The sequence below is a fragment of the Phaethon aethereus genome (assembly GCF_964289735.1).
Source record: "Phaethon aethereus genome assembly, chromosome: 1".
Taxonomy (NCBI): domain Eukaryota; kingdom Metazoa; phylum Chordata; class Aves; order Phaethontiformes; family Phaethontidae; genus Phaethon; species Phaethon aethereus.
The window spans coordinates 24,924,650-24,943,535 of NC_138575.1; the positions used below are offsets into that span (position 1 = coordinate 24,924,650).

An 18,886-nucleotide genomic window follows, 5' to 3' on the forward strand; every position below is an offset into this window, starting at 1 on the left:
TTTAAATTATTATCAAAACGAGAATTTTTTTCAGCTGGTTTTAAGTATTTATACTTTTTGCATACAAATTTTTTTCCACAGAATTGTTTTCATATGTTCAGGTGAGCTGGTAAATAAAAATTGGATCAGATTCTGTGTTTGAGAAGGAGGATTTTTTTTTTTGTCACTACTTACTTGCGTAAGGTATCTTGCTTCTGTGTCAACTGAACCCTGTTTGTGTCACACAGAATGGCATGTGCTTATTATATACATGTGTTTAACTGAGGGGAATACATTGATTGCCACAGCAACTATAATTCTTGCAGATACATTGCCTGTAGACAATTTTGCACTCTTTCTTTCCTTTTCGCTAGCATCTCACATATACTACATTTTTGCAGTTAATGAAAGACTGGGTAGCAGCATGTGAACATTAATCTTCTATTATTTTATTGTCAACCATGAATCACAGGGATCATGAGTTTTTGACTTCTGCTTGGGTAGAAGATACCTTACAATAAGGTCTTCAGCTAAATGCATACTCAAATTGGAATAGAAGTTTGGACAGTGCATTTCAGACGATGTAATAATTCAAGTGAAAAAAAAAACCACAACTTGATGTCTTGAAATAATTTTATATGTATAAATAATAATCAAGTTTTAAGCTTAATGTAGTTGTGTTTCAAAATATTATCTTGAATTACTGATCCTTCCACAAATCAATAGTTAAATTTATTATAGGAAATCTGCCTTCTTAGTCTAATAATGTGTACATTAACTTAGTATAAGTTGTTTTACAAAGCTTTTTTTTTTTATATTCTAAGATGATCTTTGACAGCAGTGGTTTAATAATATTCCTTTGCTTCTGCAATTTAACAATCAGTTTTGATGGAAAACTACCTTGGAGATGCTATTATTCCAGCTTTATACACTGCTTCATTTCACACTTTTCCATTGAGTGAGATGAATAACACCAGCTGCAGTAAAAAAAAAATTCAGGTGGTTTTGGTTGCTGTAAATCTATTTGTAAATATTTCAAGGTTAGCTTCTTTTCAATGAACATATTCAGGATAGAGTTGTACCCCATAGAAATCTCTAGAGTTTATTGTCCACGCAGTTTGTTGGGGTGACATTTCACCTTTTGTTCTTTAGTTTATTAAAACTGTGCCAAGGAGTCCTGCAATATGTATTGGAATTTACTTGCCTGCTTAGAACAAGCCAAATACATGCTATCTGCTTTGGTTTTGTCCCAGAAGACATTTTTGTTTAGCAACTGTTTTTTACTGAATTTATTTAAAATTCTCAGGGACTTTTTAAAGTGATAGCCATCTATCTCCCTTCCCTGTTCTCCCCCGCCCCCAATTTTTTTTAAAAATCCCCAAGGCCTCTAGAAAGGACACAAAATCTACTGAAGGGAAATTGTCATCCTATACAAAAGTCTTAGATTAGTTCTTTTCCCTAAATTTAATTATATTTCAAAACTGTTTATGTGTGGAAAATATAACTGGTTTACAGTATCACTGCTTAACTTGATTTGAGATCTACATAGAGTGATGTAATGACACAAGCCCGGAGAAGTTCTGTTGACTATCATCTGTTCTATGGGTCTGACATAAGTATTTTTCCAGCTATGAAATATTTTGTTATGTAATCCATTCTACATTTACTTTTCCTGTTTCTTCTGTTGTTCACTAAATAATGTTGTTGAATGCAGTTTACCTTTGAGACCACTCAGTGGCTTCTCCACATACCTATGCCTAAGGACACTTGCTTTTGCTTCAAGATCATTGGTAATTTTCTCATCATGACACTTTAGGCTTACTTTCTGACATATTTTATTTCTTTTGTTATTTTATAACTGCCTTTCCCTACATTAAGGCTGATGTCAAGTCCACTAGATGAGGTTACTAGGTGGTGTCAGAAATATAGTATGTTCAAGCCATGAATGCTTGAAACATGGCATAAAAGATTTGTGAAACTGAGAAAATAGTCTATGGTGAAACATCAGTGGAAGCCCAGGGAGACAAACTACTTTCTTGACCTGGTTTCCTGAAAGGTTTAGAGCCCTCATAAATAGGCTAGAGGTCTAGGACAGAGTTTTTAGTAAGAAAGAAGTCAAGATATTTTGATCATAGAGCCCCGTCCAACCTGACCTAGAATGTTTCCAGGGATGAGGCCCCTACCAACTCTCTGGGCAACCTGTGCCGGTGTTTACCAATAAGTAGGTAAATTGGAAATTAAAACGCTTTGAGAAACGTTTGACATGTCTGACGAGATACTTAAAAATATGCTTGAAGTATCTTTTGATAGCAGATGAATGAGTAAAAATCATGAAAGAGAGTTTTCCTCCTCTCTAGATGTTACCTGTTTTGAGAAGATGTGGAATACAATGCCAGTGGCAACAATTAAAATAAATCTGCATATTTATATTAGATAACATCTTTGTGTTATAGTTGAACTTTTTTTTCCAGATCAGGGGTAATGGGTACAAATTGATTATGTAACTATGTATTTTCCTGATTTGTCCATTGTTTTTTCTTGTATTTTCAATATTTACACCTGAAGGTTAAAAGACTAAAGTTCTTCAGTGTCACAGTGAAGAAAAACTATGTCATGAATTGATGTGCTCCATTGGTCAGGTCTGGAGAATGCTTAAGTAAATGAAAGTTTATCCTAGAGATGATGCTTAATGCATTTATGCATTATGTCAAAGTAGCAGGGATTAAAGGCGTTCCTGTCACCAAGATTGAACTGCCTTGTTTATGAATTTCCAAGGAATACTTGATTTGTGTGCTTTTTAAATTTCAGTGTGTTTATAAAATATAGGTCTAAATCACTGGCAGTGTTTTGGTAAAAGATGTTGCTTGTTTAGAACTTGTGTCACATCTTTCAGATTCTGCACTTTTAAATCAGTAGGATTTTCAATCATTTGAAAATTAAGCTCTAGGAATCCTAAACTAGATTCTCACAAATGCTATATTCAGAACTTTTACTGCTTTTTTTGTAAGCAAATTTTAATTAAAAAGGGATGGATCGAAACAGCTGGTTTGAGATTTCTGGTTAATGAGTCATTATATATAAAAAAATGTATATATATTTTTTAATATATATAAAAAAAAGTACAAGGAACAAATAAGGCTCAACTAGATCCTTGAAGGAATGCTTCAGACTTTGAACACTATTTTCTATATGGTAGCAGATAGACAGCTAAATCAGCAGGATACATGGGACCTGCCATGTGCAGGGCAGTAGACATAAGAGTAATTGTGAAAGCTGTATTCATAATTCAAGGGATGAAAGCTGGTGACTGTTTGCTTTATAGAAAAAAAAAAAAGAAAAAAAAGCTCCTAGAACTGATACTTTCTTTTTCAGTTCCATAATATCAGGAAACAAGGCTATTGTGAGAGGCAGAAAACAGGAATCCATAATAACTTTTCTCTACCATTGTGTACCCCTAAAAATTAATTTATTTGTGCCTCAGTTTCCCCCTCTGTAAAAGCAGTCCTGATCTATTCCCCACACAAACATTTTGAGATTTGTGAATAAAGTACTCTGCACTGATGCTGTATATTTACAGGTAGGTATTTGTGTCTTCAAAAAAAAAATTGTTAGCTTATATTTTCTGCTTTTTCACTTTACTTTCTTGATGTCCTGGTTTCAGCCAGGGTAGAGTTAATTTTCTTCATAGAAGCTAGTGTGAGGCTGTGTTTTGTATTTGGGATGAGAAACTGTTGATAATGTGCTGATGTTCTGAGTTGTTGCTAAACAGTCAAGGACAGTCCAGCTTCTCGTGCTGGGCTGCGAGCAAGAAGGCTGGGGGTGCACGGGGAGCTGGGAGGGGACACAGCTGGGACAGCTGACCCAGGCTGGCCAAAATGGTATTCCATACCATATGATGTCATGCTCAGTATATAAAGCTGGGATGACAAAGAAGGAAGGGGAGGGGGGATCTTTAGAGTTATGGCGTCTGTCTTCCCAAGAAACCATTATGTGTGATGGAGCCCTGCTTCCCTGGAGATGGCTGAACACCTGCCTGCCCATGGGGAGCGGTGAATGAATTCCTTGTTCTGCTTTGCTTGTGTGCGCGGCTTTTGCTTTACCTATTAAACTGTCTTTATCTTAAACCATGAGTTTCCTCACTGTTACTCTTCCAATTCTCTCCCCCGTCCCACCGTGGGGGAGTGAGCAAGCAACTGCGTGGGACCGAGTTGCTGGCTGGGGCTAAACCATGACACTTGATAATGTTAATTTCCTTCTTTTTGTTTTGTTTGTATTTTGACTCCGTTCTCCTAATAGAACCAGGGGCAAAAGCTATCAATGGTCTTTGTGCACATGGTAAAACAGAAATGTATGTACGTTTTGATGCAATGCAACCATTTTTTTTTCCTCTTCATATTTTATTGCAGATCAGGGAATACAATGGACAGATGCAGGGAATTACCAGTGTGGGATTTGCATCCCTGACATTTGATGGAACTGTAGGAGCACCAGTAGTTCCTCGAACCTCTAGCAAAGTGTACACTTTCATGAATGAAGAACAGAAAACAATAGAAGAATTACGTGTTTGGGCAGCCAGCAATCTTTCCATCTCTGGACCAGCAGCAAAATTGTCTGGTGTTCAGCCAATGCTGTTCTTTGATCTCACTTGCCAGCTGGTAGGAAAAGCAAAAGTGGATGGATCTTCATTTCTTCTAAAGGTAGATTTTTAAATAATTTAAATAATTGAAAATAATTTGTTAGATTTATTAAGACATCGTGATTCAGGTTTCGATAAAGCAGACATATTCATTGATTTTAGGTAGTGTTATGTAGATAAATATTTCTATTTATCTATAGGTTAAACATATTTATGATCCTTGGCCATTTTATTTCTAAAATAAAAAAACAAACCAGAAATCCCAGTTCTCTTTGAAGTTGTTCATCTGATTAATTTCCTTAGAGAGGTTTTATAAGATGGCACTGGCATGGATCATTGTTTCACAAATATTTGTAGATAAATATTGCAATATTTCTTAAAGTTGAAAAACAGTGTTAGTTTTAAATTTTAACCTTGTTTTTTAGTTAGTAATTTCTGCTCATTTTTCTAGCTCTGCTGGATATAATTAATGCAGTAAGTCGCACTATCTAGAAAATGAATGAATGGACTATGTTATCCATCTTGATGGATTTTAGGTAGCTTCCTTTAGTTATACGTAAGTTCTTTGGGGATCAGTGTTCATTGAAAGTGCAAAATGCAAAGTGCCGCACAACAGGAGAGTACTTTGCAAGGATGATCCTTAACATCACCTAAATAAAAAGCAGGTCTGCATAATTTTCCTGGTTTTAGCTCCAGATGTGTCAGGTGTTATTCTGAAACTCCTCTGTATTTCTTTTTCTTTCTTTTGTAAGTGGAGTGTTAAAATGTGAGTGATGAACAGCCTATTTTCCATTTTATGACTTCATAAAATTATTTATTGGTTCTACTGTATTAAGCTGTATTGTTGCAACATTTTTATAAACAGCACACTGCATTAGTCCTTCATTAAAACAGCAAAGATTTTTCTCGTGCAGAACAATGAATGCACTACACAGAAACAAACCTTAAGTGTCGTCCTATAATATGCTTTGCAGCAGTTACAAGTATTTCTATTTAATTATCCCTTGTGAAATAGATGTCAGATGAGACCCAGTAAAATTTCAGAACTTTGTAGACTGTAATTAAATTGTTTATTAACGAGTGTATGTTCAGCATAGAAGGACCCTTTGCAAGGACAGAGGCAAGTGCTTTCTTAAATTATTAAAATTTCTTTACACTTTTTTCTGTGTTGTAAGATCTGAAGTTGATTTTGTCAGTTTTGCGTAGTAAAGGTAATGACTTGGGGGGGAAAACTTCAGATAGACTTAGGAAGGTTAAAGTTTGAAATCAAATAACAGTAGATCAATTTTTCTGATAAATAATTACTTTGACAATTTTTTTTTAGTAGTATAAAATATGAAATACTTAAATCCTTATTAAAATACATCAGACAAGCTTAAAAATGGTAGATTAACATTAGTATGCTGTTGCTAATTTCCTCCATTTTTCAAGCAGGGCACAATCCCTTTCTTGTATCAAATGTTGGTTGTCATACAATAGAAGCCCTTTCAGAAAACTGTAGACAGATCTATGATTATTGTGTTGATTTTTCAAGTAGGCAGCAATGAGGTTGCAACAAGAAGTCTGAGGACAATCAAGAGAAGACTTCAGGGCAGTGCGATGACTGGTTAAGGAATCAGGAGTACAGGCAGTGTTCTCCTCTAACCCTCCAGTTACAGGGAATGATGAGGGAAGAAACAGGAAGAACCAGCAGATAATACCTGACTCTGAGCCTGGTGTCACGAGCAGAATTCGGGGGTTTTTTTGATCATGGGTCAGTTTCTATGACAGCAGGCCTGCTGGCAACTGATGGGGTACAGCTGTCTCAAAGGGGGGAAAGGACCTTTGCACAGGAGTTAGCAGGGCTTATTGAAAGCGCTTTAAACTAGATTTGAAGGGGAAGGGGATAAAACCAGGCTTGACAGAGATAATCCGGAGCGTGGCATGCCAGTGTTTGAGGGATGGTACCCAGCCCCACTGAGCTGGAAGACAGGGACGGGGAGCGGAACAGAGCCGCCATAATCCAAGGGGAAATGGTCAGTGACCTGCTACACCACGTAGACACACACAAATCTATGGGGCTGGATGGGATCCACCCAAGGGTACTGGGGGAGCTGGTGGAAGTGCTCACCAAGCTACTTTCAATCATCTATCAGCAGTCCTGGCTAGCTGGGAAGGTCCCTGTTGACTGGAGGTGAGCAGATGTGACACCCATCTACAAGAAAGGTGGGAAGGAGGATTGGGGGAACTACAGGCCTATCAGCCTGACCTTGGAGACAGAGAAAGTTATAAAGCAGACCATCTTGAGTGCCATCACATGGTATGTACAGGACACCCGGGTGATCAGGCCCAGTGAGCATGGGTTTATGAAAGGCAGGTCCTGCTTGATCAACCTGATCTCGTTTTATGACCAGGTGACTTGCTTAGAGGGTGAGGGAAAGGTTGTGAAGGTTGTTCACCTGAACTTTAGTAGACACCGTTTCCCACAGCATACTTTTGGAGAAACTGGCTGCTCATGGCTTGGACGGGTGTACTCCTTGCTGGATAAAGAACTGGCTGGATGGCCAGGCCCAAAGAGTTGTGGTGAATGGAATTAAATCCAGTTGGTGGCCAGTCACAATCAGTGTTCCCCAGGGCTCAGTGTTCGGGCCAGTTCTGTTTAGTATCTTTATCAATGACCTGGAACGAGGGGATCGAGTGCTCCCTCAGTAAGTTTGCAGGTGACACCAAGATGGGTGTGAGCGTGGATCTGCTGGAAGGCAGGAAGGCTCTGCAGAGGGATCTGGACAGGCTGGATCGATGGGCCAAGGTCAACTGTATGAGGTTTAATAAGACCAAGTGCCAGGTCCTGCACTTGAGTCCCAACAACCCCATGCAACGTTACAGGCTTGGGGAACAGTGGCTGGAAAGCTGCCTGGCAGAAAAGGACCTGGGGGTGTTGGTCGACAGCCGGCTGAACATGAGCCAACAGTGTGCCCAGGTGGCCAAGGCGGCCAACAGCATCCTGGCTTGTATCAGCAATAGTGTGGCCAGCAGGAGTAGGGAAGTGATTGTGCCCTTGTACTGGGCTCTGGTGAGGCCGCACCTCGAATCCTGTGTTCAGTTTTGGGCCCCTCACTGTAGGGGGCCCCTCACAAGAAGGATGTTGAGGTGTTGGAGCTTGTCCAAAGGAGGGCAATGCAGCAGGTGAAGGGTTGAGAGCACAAATCTTATCAGGATCAGCTGTGGGAACTGGGGTCGTTCAGTCTGGAGAAGAGGAGGCTGAGGGGAAACCTTATTGCTCTCTACAACTACCTGAAAGGAGGGTGTAGTGGGGTGGCTGTCGGTCTCTTCTCCCAGGTAACAAGAGATAGGACAGTAGGAGACAGCATCCAGTTGCTCCAGGGGAGATTTGGACTGGATATTAGGAAACATTTTTTCATGGAAACGGTTGTCAGTCATTGGAAAAGGCTGCCTGGGGAAGTGGTTGAGTTGCCATCCCTGGACATATTTAAAAAACATGTAGATGTGGTGCTTAGGGACCTGTTTAATGGTGGACTTGGCAGTGCTAGTTCAACAGTTGGACTTGATGCTCTTAAAAGTCTTTTACAACCTGGATGATTCTATGACTCACTAAACCAAAAAAACCCCAACAAATTCGATACCAGCTCAAATGGAGTATTCATTTATTATTGTTGTTGTTGTTGTTATTTTGTTTTGGTTATACGTTTTATAATAATTATTTCATTTTTCATGTCAGTCCAAGTATATCAGTTATATTAATGTCTGATAATACTATAAAATATGATTATTTTAATTGAGCTCATGTAACTAGTGAGAATTGCTTCAAAGACAACTAAAATGAATTTCAGTGATTTTGTGCATCACCCATAGCATAACTTTTAATATTCCACTTGATAAATTAATAGGAATGTACACATCACCTGAGGCTGGTATGGCATAAAGACTGCATCTGTAACTGGTTAATGCTTACCTTTTCCTGATAGCTTTTTTATTCAGACTGATGGAAACTAAAAAACTCACACTATAAATTACTCTGTCATTTATGCTTTTCATAAGAGTTTTACTCTTATTCTTCTCTTCTGTCAGTTAAATTGTCTATGTTAAGCTGTGTCATGCAATTAGCATACTCTGCTGAAGAAACAGGTTTCATTGTGTCTCTCCCATTTCAGTGTTTTGCCAACCGTGGTGATCAAAGGTTGTCACTAACCATTCCTGAGCTCCAGTCTGTTCATGGCTAGTAATGGAACTATTTGCTGTTTCTTATCCAGAATTAGTTTAATCAGTGTTGGTTTTTATACCAGTGTTGGTTTTTGAAACCAGGGCTTCTGTGTTTTCATCCATAATTTGAGTAAAGTGAAGCTGGCAAGCTCCCAAGGTAGAGCTCTTGATCTGCTTTCATATTTGTGCAAGTGAAAAACAAACCCAACTACTTTTTTTAAGGATTTTCTTTTTCTTGTAAAGAAAGCTTACTGGCTTACAGACTCCCCCAAAAGGTGCCCTGATGCTAGCCCCCTTAGTTCCTCTGGCGAAGGACATCTTAAAGCTAAGTAGTCATCCTTATACCTGACAGGGTGGATTGACAGAATCACAGAATTGTTAAGGTTGGAAAAGACCTTTAAGATCAAGTCCAACCATTAACCCAACACCACCATTCCCACTAAACCATGTCCTGAAGTGCCACATTCACAGTTCTGTCTCTTAAGTGTAGAACTGCCAAAGTGTCCCAGATAAACACAGTTGAAAAATAATGGGAAACTTGACAAACTTAAACTTCTTTATTTTGTCAAAGTGACAAAATTCATAACATATATATGCACTAAATCTGTGTTTCTCAAGCTCAGTTCTGGAAAAGGTTGGATAATTCAAGCAATGGGCAGCCTCTCTTTCAAAGGTGGTTTTAGGTATTTCATGGTACAGGATCAGAAGATAATAGGCTTTTTTTAAATCTGTGGCAGCATGTACCACCTCATTATCTGGGTCCTTCAGAATACACTCTTACTTGGGAACATTAATTTGATGTTATGTGTCATTTCCACTGTGAACAGTTTTCCCTTTTATCTCTTCATTTGAGATGAGTATTTCAACCATGAGTTATTCTCAGTGTATTTACACATGGCTTTGCTGATTGTTAGGTCTTTTCCTGTGGGTCCTTTGATCCACAGCAGTTAAGCATAAGGGGTGGAAACTGTTTAAAAATTAAGCTCAGGTGTCTTTTTTTTCTCCCCCTCTGCAGTGCCTAACTCATGGAACAAAATACCTTGATATCACAAGATGTCTGAAAATTAGCTTCTGTTGAACCTATATGCAATGAAATACTATGAAATGCAGCATTTCAGTCTTATAGTCCAAATGCCTCTAGATTTTTCTTTCTATATGCCAGTATTTCAGACCATTATCCCTGTTGTGTTTGAGTACATCTTCAGGAACTCGAGAAACCATAGCTTACAGAATAATCGTAAGCAGCTGTTACTGAAATGTTAATGTTTGATTTAAGTAGTAAGATTTTGGTTCCAAAGTGCTGAGTCTGTGGTAATCTTACTTTTTTCACAATACCTTTGATAGCTCAAAAATAACTGTATTGATATTTCAATACTGAAGGGTATCAAGAACTTAGCTTTAGGCAAACAATTTTTAGAATCCTTGTTATTAAGCTCATGTTAAATACTGGTGTTTTTCTAATACGTACTGGATAACTAGCAGTGTATACTGATGCAGGAGATGATCAGTAATTAAAGGAGTATATGCTGTGTGCTCTTCACATACTGTAGCTGGAGTGGTTAAAAAAAACCCTGTAGCAGGATTAAAATATTAAGTACAGACACTTCTGCATACGGTGAGTTCTAATAGTTTTAACTGCTGGATAAACAGTTGAGGTTTTGCTAGTGCTGATTTTCTTTTTTTAAATATATTGACAAATCCCAGGTCTTAACAATTGATCGTATTCTCTATAGAGGTTATTTTATACCCTGTAAAGAATAATAATTTAAAAAAAAGCCCATAAAATCTAATTTAAGTAATTTAAGGACTTTTAAGACTGAGACTCCAATTAAGATTGCTTATTGTAACCAATTTTTAATCAAACAACAATTTTTTTAAGAAAACAGAAGTTACTTAAAATCTCAATCTAAAGTATTTTGAGCATATTGAAACAGTTCATTTGCATTGCAGGTATGGGATGGCACAAAATGTCCCTACCCAACATGGAAGGTGCCTGTGGAAGCCAGAGACCTGGAAGGAGAAAAAGTTCTTCTTCATCAGCTGCGAAAGCTAACAGTGGACATTCTAGTCTATGATAACCATGTACAGCTGGCAAAATCACTTAAGGTAATGCACAGTTTGGTATTTCTAACTCTTGTTTTGTGGCCTATTTTCTGCTTAGAACTCGCTTCAGAGAATCTATCAGTTCAGTTCTGCTGTTAATTAGTTTCAAATGTTCCTCTTTATTTTTCACTGTATTTTCCATACCTTTTATTTGAATGCAGAACTCCTTCAACATGTTTAAAACAGCCACATTACCCTAAAATTGCCATCAAAAACTTCTTCCAGTTAAGTAGTTCTTTTCCAGACACTGTAATATCATACATAATCCTGTGAAAATAATGTACTCAGAAAATGTATTCTATGCTTTAGAATTATCTTTTAAATTATATAAAATGGGGTTAAACCTGTAGTCCTATTAAAGGCCCATAATTCTAAAGTCAGTAAAAGATTTTCTGTTCTATAGACTTCTGCAATTTGCAGTGCAATCTTAATTTAGTGGGTCAGTAATGTTGATTATGCTTAGATAGAGAAAACAACAACATAATTAAACATTTGATCTTCAGCGATACTGCCATCTTGCTTCTGAATACAGTAAATCAGCAAATCTTTCATTTTATGCCTTGCCTCATTTTTAAGAAAGTGTTTACCACAAAATAAAGATAAGTGATAGCCATTTGTTAGGCTGAGGCTATCAGCAGACATGAAATCAATTTGACATCTTAATGCCAGTGTGTAAGTAAATGACAGATAGCAAAATAACTTGCCTCTGTGTAAGAACTCATAACAAAACCTACTGGCAGAAGTATTTCATTACTTACAGGTTCTCTTCCAGAATTTTTTTCTTGCTAACTATTGATATAAATAACTGCTGCTGTACCAGTGAAGCAATATGTTTTGAAAATGAAGGGAAAAATCTTTTAATATTAATAAAACATATTTTCTTGAGTAGCTGATGACATTCCCTTTATTACTCTCTCTCATTTATATTGAGGAATTCCTATTGAATATCTGGTATATGGGATGTCTTCATCGGCTCCCTCAATTTTTTTCTTTCCTATAAGCCCTTTCTGACTTCTAAAGCATTTGTGCCTTTGCTGGATACTGCACTGTGTAGCAGAAGCTCTAATGTTAAAGGCAACTGTTAGGAAACACAGTGTGACTTACTGAGCAACACAGGCTCTTTTTCTTCTTCTGGCTATGTCCAAAGTTGCAGTAGTTTCACTCATGCAAGCTGTAGAAGTTTTAAATTAGATAATTTTTGAACACTGCTTTTTAGTGGATTTTCTTAGTGGAGTTATTGAAGAAGAAGTGCTGATATCATAACAATTAAACTTCAGGAAGATTTATTAAGTTCAGATTGCAATACATGCAAATAATTTTATTTCACAGAGTAATATAAAGATAATAAACATTTGGGGGACTCTTCTTACAATGGAAGATTTAATAAAAGGTTTGTTTTTAAATACTAGTGGAAATCGTGTCATATCATAAGAAAGTATCATTGAAATACTCTATATTAGTCTCTCTAATATTTTATTTAGTTCAGGGTCTTATTATTCAAAGTTGGGTTTTTTTTTAAATCGTTTATGTAGCAGTGTAAAACTGGAGAGCGTTTAGTGTATGCATGTGCACCTTCCGGAGTGTGAACACAAGAACAGTGTGGACAGAAAATGTACTATATGTTTTGCCAGTTTATGGTTTCAGAAACAATAGAAGTGCACCATTTTACAACCATATTTTCTGCATTTGACAGTAGCTTAGAATTGCCTTTTTTTAATGTAAATTGTTATGGAATTGTTAGGTTACGCTCTCCCATGTTGTCATGTACCATTTGCAGTGACAGTTGCAGCTCTGAAATGATGCTTTATGTAGGAACAATCTGTTTTATGCAGCCTTGATACCAAGAAGGGCAGGCTGAAAAAAAACCCTGAAATATCTGTTCTTATTTTAAAATTGTGTCTGTAAGCACATGTTCAGACAAGGAAGCTGTGAGTAAGCACTACAGTCTAGAGAAAGTAGGTAATGTATTACAGTGAATTCTAGCAAATATTGGAGCACAGTGTTGGGGATATTCCTGCTCCAAGAAGTTTGTTAAAATCTCCTTGTTTGGATTGTCTGTCCAAAGAACACTGAACATACGAGCATTTTATCCCATTTTCTGAAGCAATCAAATAATATTTACAACTTTCCATGGAGATAACTTCAGTGATATTGAAGCTATGCTACAGCTGATAACGTAAGTAGGCTTTTTGTCCCCTACATTTACAGGCCTTCCTTTCCTGCTGGGTAAGACTGTGGCTTTTCAGCATTTGCTGCCTTATCAAAACACAAACAGAATTTTCCCGAAATCTCATCTCTGAAGTATATTATTTCCTGGGGTATAAAGACACAAGAAGAGCTACAACTAAGCAAAGACAATGGTGTTCACTGCATTTTCCCAAATTTCCCTCTTCTTCTGGCTACCTGGAGTGCATGAGGCTTTCTCATTATTCTAGGAACCCCAGCCTGCAACTAACTGTCCACAGGACAGTTGCTCCCCTTAGAGTGTAGTTTGTTATTCTTCAGCCTTTCTTATTCAGGTTTTTCCAGAGGTTCTCAGAATTCACTCAGACCTTGCCATACAGCTTGGGAATAGGTCTGTGACATGGGTTTCTCCATCTGGGACAGCTTGCTAGATGGTAAGCATCAAGGTGAGTGAACATCAGTGGTCAGTCAAGTGCACAGTAGGAGTCCAGTTGTCCACAACTGGGTGGAGATTTCCTTATGTACTGTCATTCATTGAAAATGTGGTATTGTGCATTCCTCTTATGGCTTGATACCATCACTTTTGTCTTGAAATGCATTTTCTGGATAGTACAATTAAAACAGCCTTGAGCATGCATAGAAGACCTAGTCCATAGTTTTACAGTATTTACTTCATGTTATGTATCTTCAGATGCAGAATTTTAGTATTTTCAGATGCTCCTTCTGCTGTATACAATGTCATGACTTTTTTGTTAATAGTTTGGACTAAGAAGTCTTGCTTGCTTTTCTAGTGTCTGAGTCACATTTCCAGCCTGCAACTTAAATGAGTTACATGGCTATAATATCTAGCTTCATATTTTTCAGGCCTGGGTAGCATTCCTTTGACCTGTCAATGGTATCTTCCCCTCTTCTGTCTTTGTACTCATTAAAAGGAGGAAAAAAACCAAACCACAACACACCCCCATCCCACCCTAAGTCCTCCAAAGCCTTTAATGCATTTAAGTTGGTATTTTTTTTATTGCAAAGGACAACAGCCAAATGCTGTGTATATGCTTCCTGTCATTTGCAAAAAGTTCTGCACAATTTACTCAGTAAAATTAGACTGTTGATATGATAAAATGATGACAAAGAGTTCTCATTGAATATCATCAGGCATAAAAGAGGTATAAAATTAGTACAGATGATTTTGTTAAGTGATTCCTGTAAATAAAGACAGCCTCTTGTCATGAGTGTCTTTCTGGCCAAACACGAACATTTAACTGCCATGATAAATGACCGTTCTGAATTTGTCAGTGTCTTAAGTGTGAACACAACCCTATATGCTTTGAAATAATTATGAGAATTTGCTACACTGAAAACAGGGAACTGCATATGTAACTTCTCCATTTTAATTCCTTTTAGCCTTAATATGTATTTTTTAAATAGTCATATTTGAACTAGACTGCGAATAGGGTATTAGTATATTTTATATTACTGCAAGAAACGTGTTCTTACTGCTTTAATTTAATTTTAAATGAACTTGCTCTAAATGAGGTAGGTAGTTCATAAACAGAAGTGCTGTAAAGTCAAGTAAGGAGTTGTTTTTTTACTAGGTCTTAGTGATGTCTCTGTAAATCATGGTGTTTAATTTAATGTAGATTATAAGTTCTTCTAAGTCAAGTATATAATGTGTGCTCAGTCTGCAGGCATTCTGTAAACAACAGAAATACAGAAACATTTTTAGCCATAACACCCACATTTGTTTACTGCTGTTTTAATGGTAAGCAATGCTGCCTCCGAAAGGAATTCACGGAAATTGCACTCAATCTTGCACAGTCGTTTCTAGTGGTCTGTGCTGACATTCATAACCTTCCAGACTTTTTCAGTATTTGGCATAGGATGGAAAATGTATCTGATAACATGCATATATAGGAAAATATATTTTTATAGTCATCGTGAATCTCGGGAAGTTGAGTGTGGCACTAAAATATGTAAGTTGTTTGACTTTTTCATGAATTTCAGCACACAAGGTTAGAAGGCAAAACCAGCATTTTGTATTCTTGGCTTCTGGGCTCTCTTCTCCCATGATTAATGTCTTATGCTTGTACATATAGTATATATTTAGCTTTTTCATACATCGGTTTTGAAAGAAAAATTCTTCAATTATAATCTACTTTTTCCTGCTTATATACAAATTAGTCTTAGGGGAAGAAAAAGTAGCATGGCATTATTATATAGACATAAGGTTATTTGACAAGCCAGGAACTTTTAGATAAACTTTCTCCAAAAGCATTTTTCATAGTCATTAGATTAGTTTTAATACAACTGTCCCTTGCATTTTTGGATATTCAGCATAATTAAGTGAAATTTAGCATCTGGAAAGAAAAAAAAAAGCCTCCTGATAAGTCTCTTAACTGCCATCTAAATGCACAAGCTGTCCTGTTGATAAGCTTTGAATGAACAAAATGAGCAGTCCTCTAATGGTGCAGATCAATTAAAACTCTGGTAAAAGTTCCATGGCATAAGTAAAATAGGTGCAGGATGAAGTGCACTTTTTATGTCATGGTGCCTGAATTTGAAAATATGCTGCCTTTTTCATGTGTGATTATTGTTTAAAAGAGCAGTTTGATACCAGCATTATATAGTCAGTCTCTTCCTTGATGCAGAGGAGGATTCCAGAATCTCGATGCTGCTTTATCTGCTTTTATGCATATATAAATACATTTATAAGTGTTGTACTAAGACCTGGCCAATCCAGTCTAATATGAATGCTTTTTCAGCTTCTACTGGTTAAAGCGGGAGCTGAAGCTGAAATAAGACTTAACAGACTGGTTGCTGTAATATTAACGTTAAGTGAAGTAAATTTAAAATAATTTATCATTTATATAGGGCTATTTAAAACATACCTAGGGTCAACATAAATCCATGTTATTGAATGTGTGTAGCTTGCCAACTATCAGATGGATCTTAGGTTATACTTAAAAAAAAAAATATTTGGATGCTAGTTGATTTGGTTCAAAGGCCTTTAAAACACATCAAAGGGAAGTTAAGTACATAATTAAGTCTCCAGATTATCTACCTTTAGAACCTTGGGTTTTGTTTGGGTTTTTGGGGGGCTTGGCTGGGAGGGAGATAATGGATGTGGTATTTTGAAATAAAAGCAAAGTTATAAAGATGTGTTTGATGTTCAGCACCCCATAACGTATTTCTTAATAGGTGCTTGTCTAAGTTAGCCTAAGTCCATTTGTGTAACTTGACAAAACTGTTTCAGAGAACACAAAATATTTCTAAGCAAAACAAGAAGCATGTTCTCCCTGTACCTGAGGAGAAAATCTAACAGAGTTAGGAACACTGCAAAAATCTTTGAATTTCTAACATGTGTTGTCTTTTGTCCTGGTGCTGAAAAAAAGGCATCTGTAATGTAAGAGTAAGATATGATAAAGAAATCAGGGTAAGCAGACGTGTTTCCAGGTATACATAAACAGATAATATGCCATGCATGATGATGGACATGAGTTCAATTGCGGAGTGCGATCATACATGGACAAATCACAGCTTGTCAGTCTCTGGAGGGCTGTGTTGTGAATATAGAAGACAAATTGTGCCCTCACAAAAGGAATATGTTGTCTTGTTCGATCTGTCTTCTGAAGTCTGCTTGAGAATCAGATTTAGTAAGAATGCTGAATCTGCCTTTGCTGCCAGCAATGTTGTTGTTGATAAACCACAACAAACAGGTCACCCAGAGAGGTTTTGGAGTCTCCATCTTTGAAAGTAGTCAAAACCCAGCTGGAGACAGCCATAAGAAACCTGCTCCGGTTGACTCTGCTTTGGGCACAGGGGTTGGACTAGGCAATCTCCACAGGTGCCTGACATCTTCAGCTATTCTGTGATTCAGTGAAAACAGGGCTTTATGAGGCCTAGAATTTTCCAAGTAAATAGCTAACTTTGTGTTATCAAATTCTTTTTTTTTTCTTTAAGATTGGAAGTTTTCTGAGAATTTACAGTATGCATGCAAAACAAGCAAGTGCTGATGATGAAGCTGTCTCACATATAGAATTTCATCTTCACGGTGGCACCTGTTATGGTCGAGGAATCGGAGTCTTACCAGAAAGTAACCCGGATGTTAAGGAACTAAAAGTGTAAGTTCTATATGTAGTTCTTGTTTCTAGATGATACTGGAAAATACTAGGCTAATGTGATGGCTGTGCAGTTTAGAATTGTAAACGTATGTAAGAACCAGAAACTGTGGAACAGAATATGTCTTTAGCACCACTAAGAAGAAGAGTAAGTGTTTGGAGGGATAGGTAAATAAAGGCTAATTTTTGAAATTTAAAGTACAGTAGGGATTAAGATTTCTGTTTTAGAGTGCTGTAATAATAAGGCCTGACCACATTAACATACTTATTCTGTTTTATAGTGACATATAAAGATAAAAGCTATGGTTCAGCAAGTAAGAGCATGTTTTAAGCATGTTCATATGTGTTACTTGAAAATGGTGAGACTTAAAGATGTTCAAAATGAAGCATACAATATAAATGCTTTACTGAACTGTCTTATATACCTAAGGAATCATAGAATCATTTAGGTTGGAAAAGAATTCTGCGATCATCAAGTCTAGCCACTAACCTAGCACTGCCAAGTCTACCACTAAACCATGTCCCTAAGCACCACACCTACATGTTTTTTAAATATTTCCAGGGATGGCAACTCAACCACTTCTTCGGGCAGCCTGTTCCAATGACTGACAACCCTTTCGGTTGAAGAAATGTTTTCTAATATCCAGTCTAAATCTCCCCTGGAGCAACTGGATGCTGTCTCCTATTGTCCTATCTCTTGTTACCTGGGAGAAGAGACCGACAGCCACCCCACTACACCCTCCTTTCATTGCCCTCCTTTGGACAAGCTCCAACACCTCAAGATCCTTCTTGTGAGGGGCCCCCCTACAGTGAGGGGCCCAAAACTGAACACAGGATTCGAGGTGCGGCCTCACCAGAGCCCAGTACAAGGGCACAATCACTTCCCTACTCCTGCTGGCCACACTATTGCTGATACAAGCCAGGATGCTGTTGGCTGCCTTGGCCACCTGGGCACACTGTTGGCTCATGTTCAGCCGGCTGTCGACCAACACCCCCAGGTCCTTTTCTGCCAGGCAGCTTTCCAGCCACTGTTCCCCAAGCCTGTAACGTTGCATGGGGTTGTTGGGACTCAAGTGCAGGACCTGGCACTTGGTCTTATTAAACCTCATACAGTTGACCTCGGCCCATCGATCCAGCCTGTCCAGATCCCTCTGCAGAGCCTTCCTGCCTTCCAGCAGATCCATGCTCACACCCATCTTGGTGTCACCTGCAAACTTACTGAGGGAGCACTCGATCCCCTCGTTCCAGGTCATTGATAAAGATACTAAACAGAACTGGCCCGAACACTGAGCCCTGGGGAACACTGATTGTGACTGGCCACCAACTGGATTTAATTCCATTCACCACAACTCTTTGGGCCTGGCCATCCAGCCAGTTCTTTATCCAGCAAGGAGTACACCCGTCCAAGCCATGAGCAGCCAGTTTCTCCAAAAGTATGCTGTGGGAAACGGTGTCTACTAAAGTTCAGGTGAACAACCTTCACAACCTTTCCCTCACCCTCTAAGCAAGTCACCTGGTCATAAAACGAGATCAGGTTGATCAAGCAGGACCTGCCTTTCATAAACCCATGCTCACTGGGCCTGATCACCCGGGTGTCCTGTACATACCATGTGATGGCACTCAAGATGGTCTGCTTTATAACTTTCTCTGTCTCCAAGGTCAGGCTGAT

The 18,886-nt window shown here is 38.0% G+C and overlaps 1 protein-coding gene across 1 annotated transcript in view; it reads left to right on the forward strand.

The window, feature by feature from the left end:
- POT1 (protection of telomeres 1) overlaps positions 1–18,886 on the forward strand; it is a gene marked incomplete at both ends in the record, with an annotated part of 66,412 nt that overhangs the window by 32,603 nt on the left and 14,923 nt on the right. The window contains 6 exon segments of the mRNA XM_082013988.1: positions 4,386–4,676; positions 9,831–9,883; positions 9,885–9,903; positions 9,905–9,976; positions 10,766–10,921; positions 17,060–17,220. Of these exon segments, the coding sequence (XP_081870114.1) occupies positions 4,386–4,676; positions 9,831–9,883; positions 9,885–9,903; positions 9,905–9,976; positions 10,766–10,921; positions 17,060–17,220 (752 nt within the window).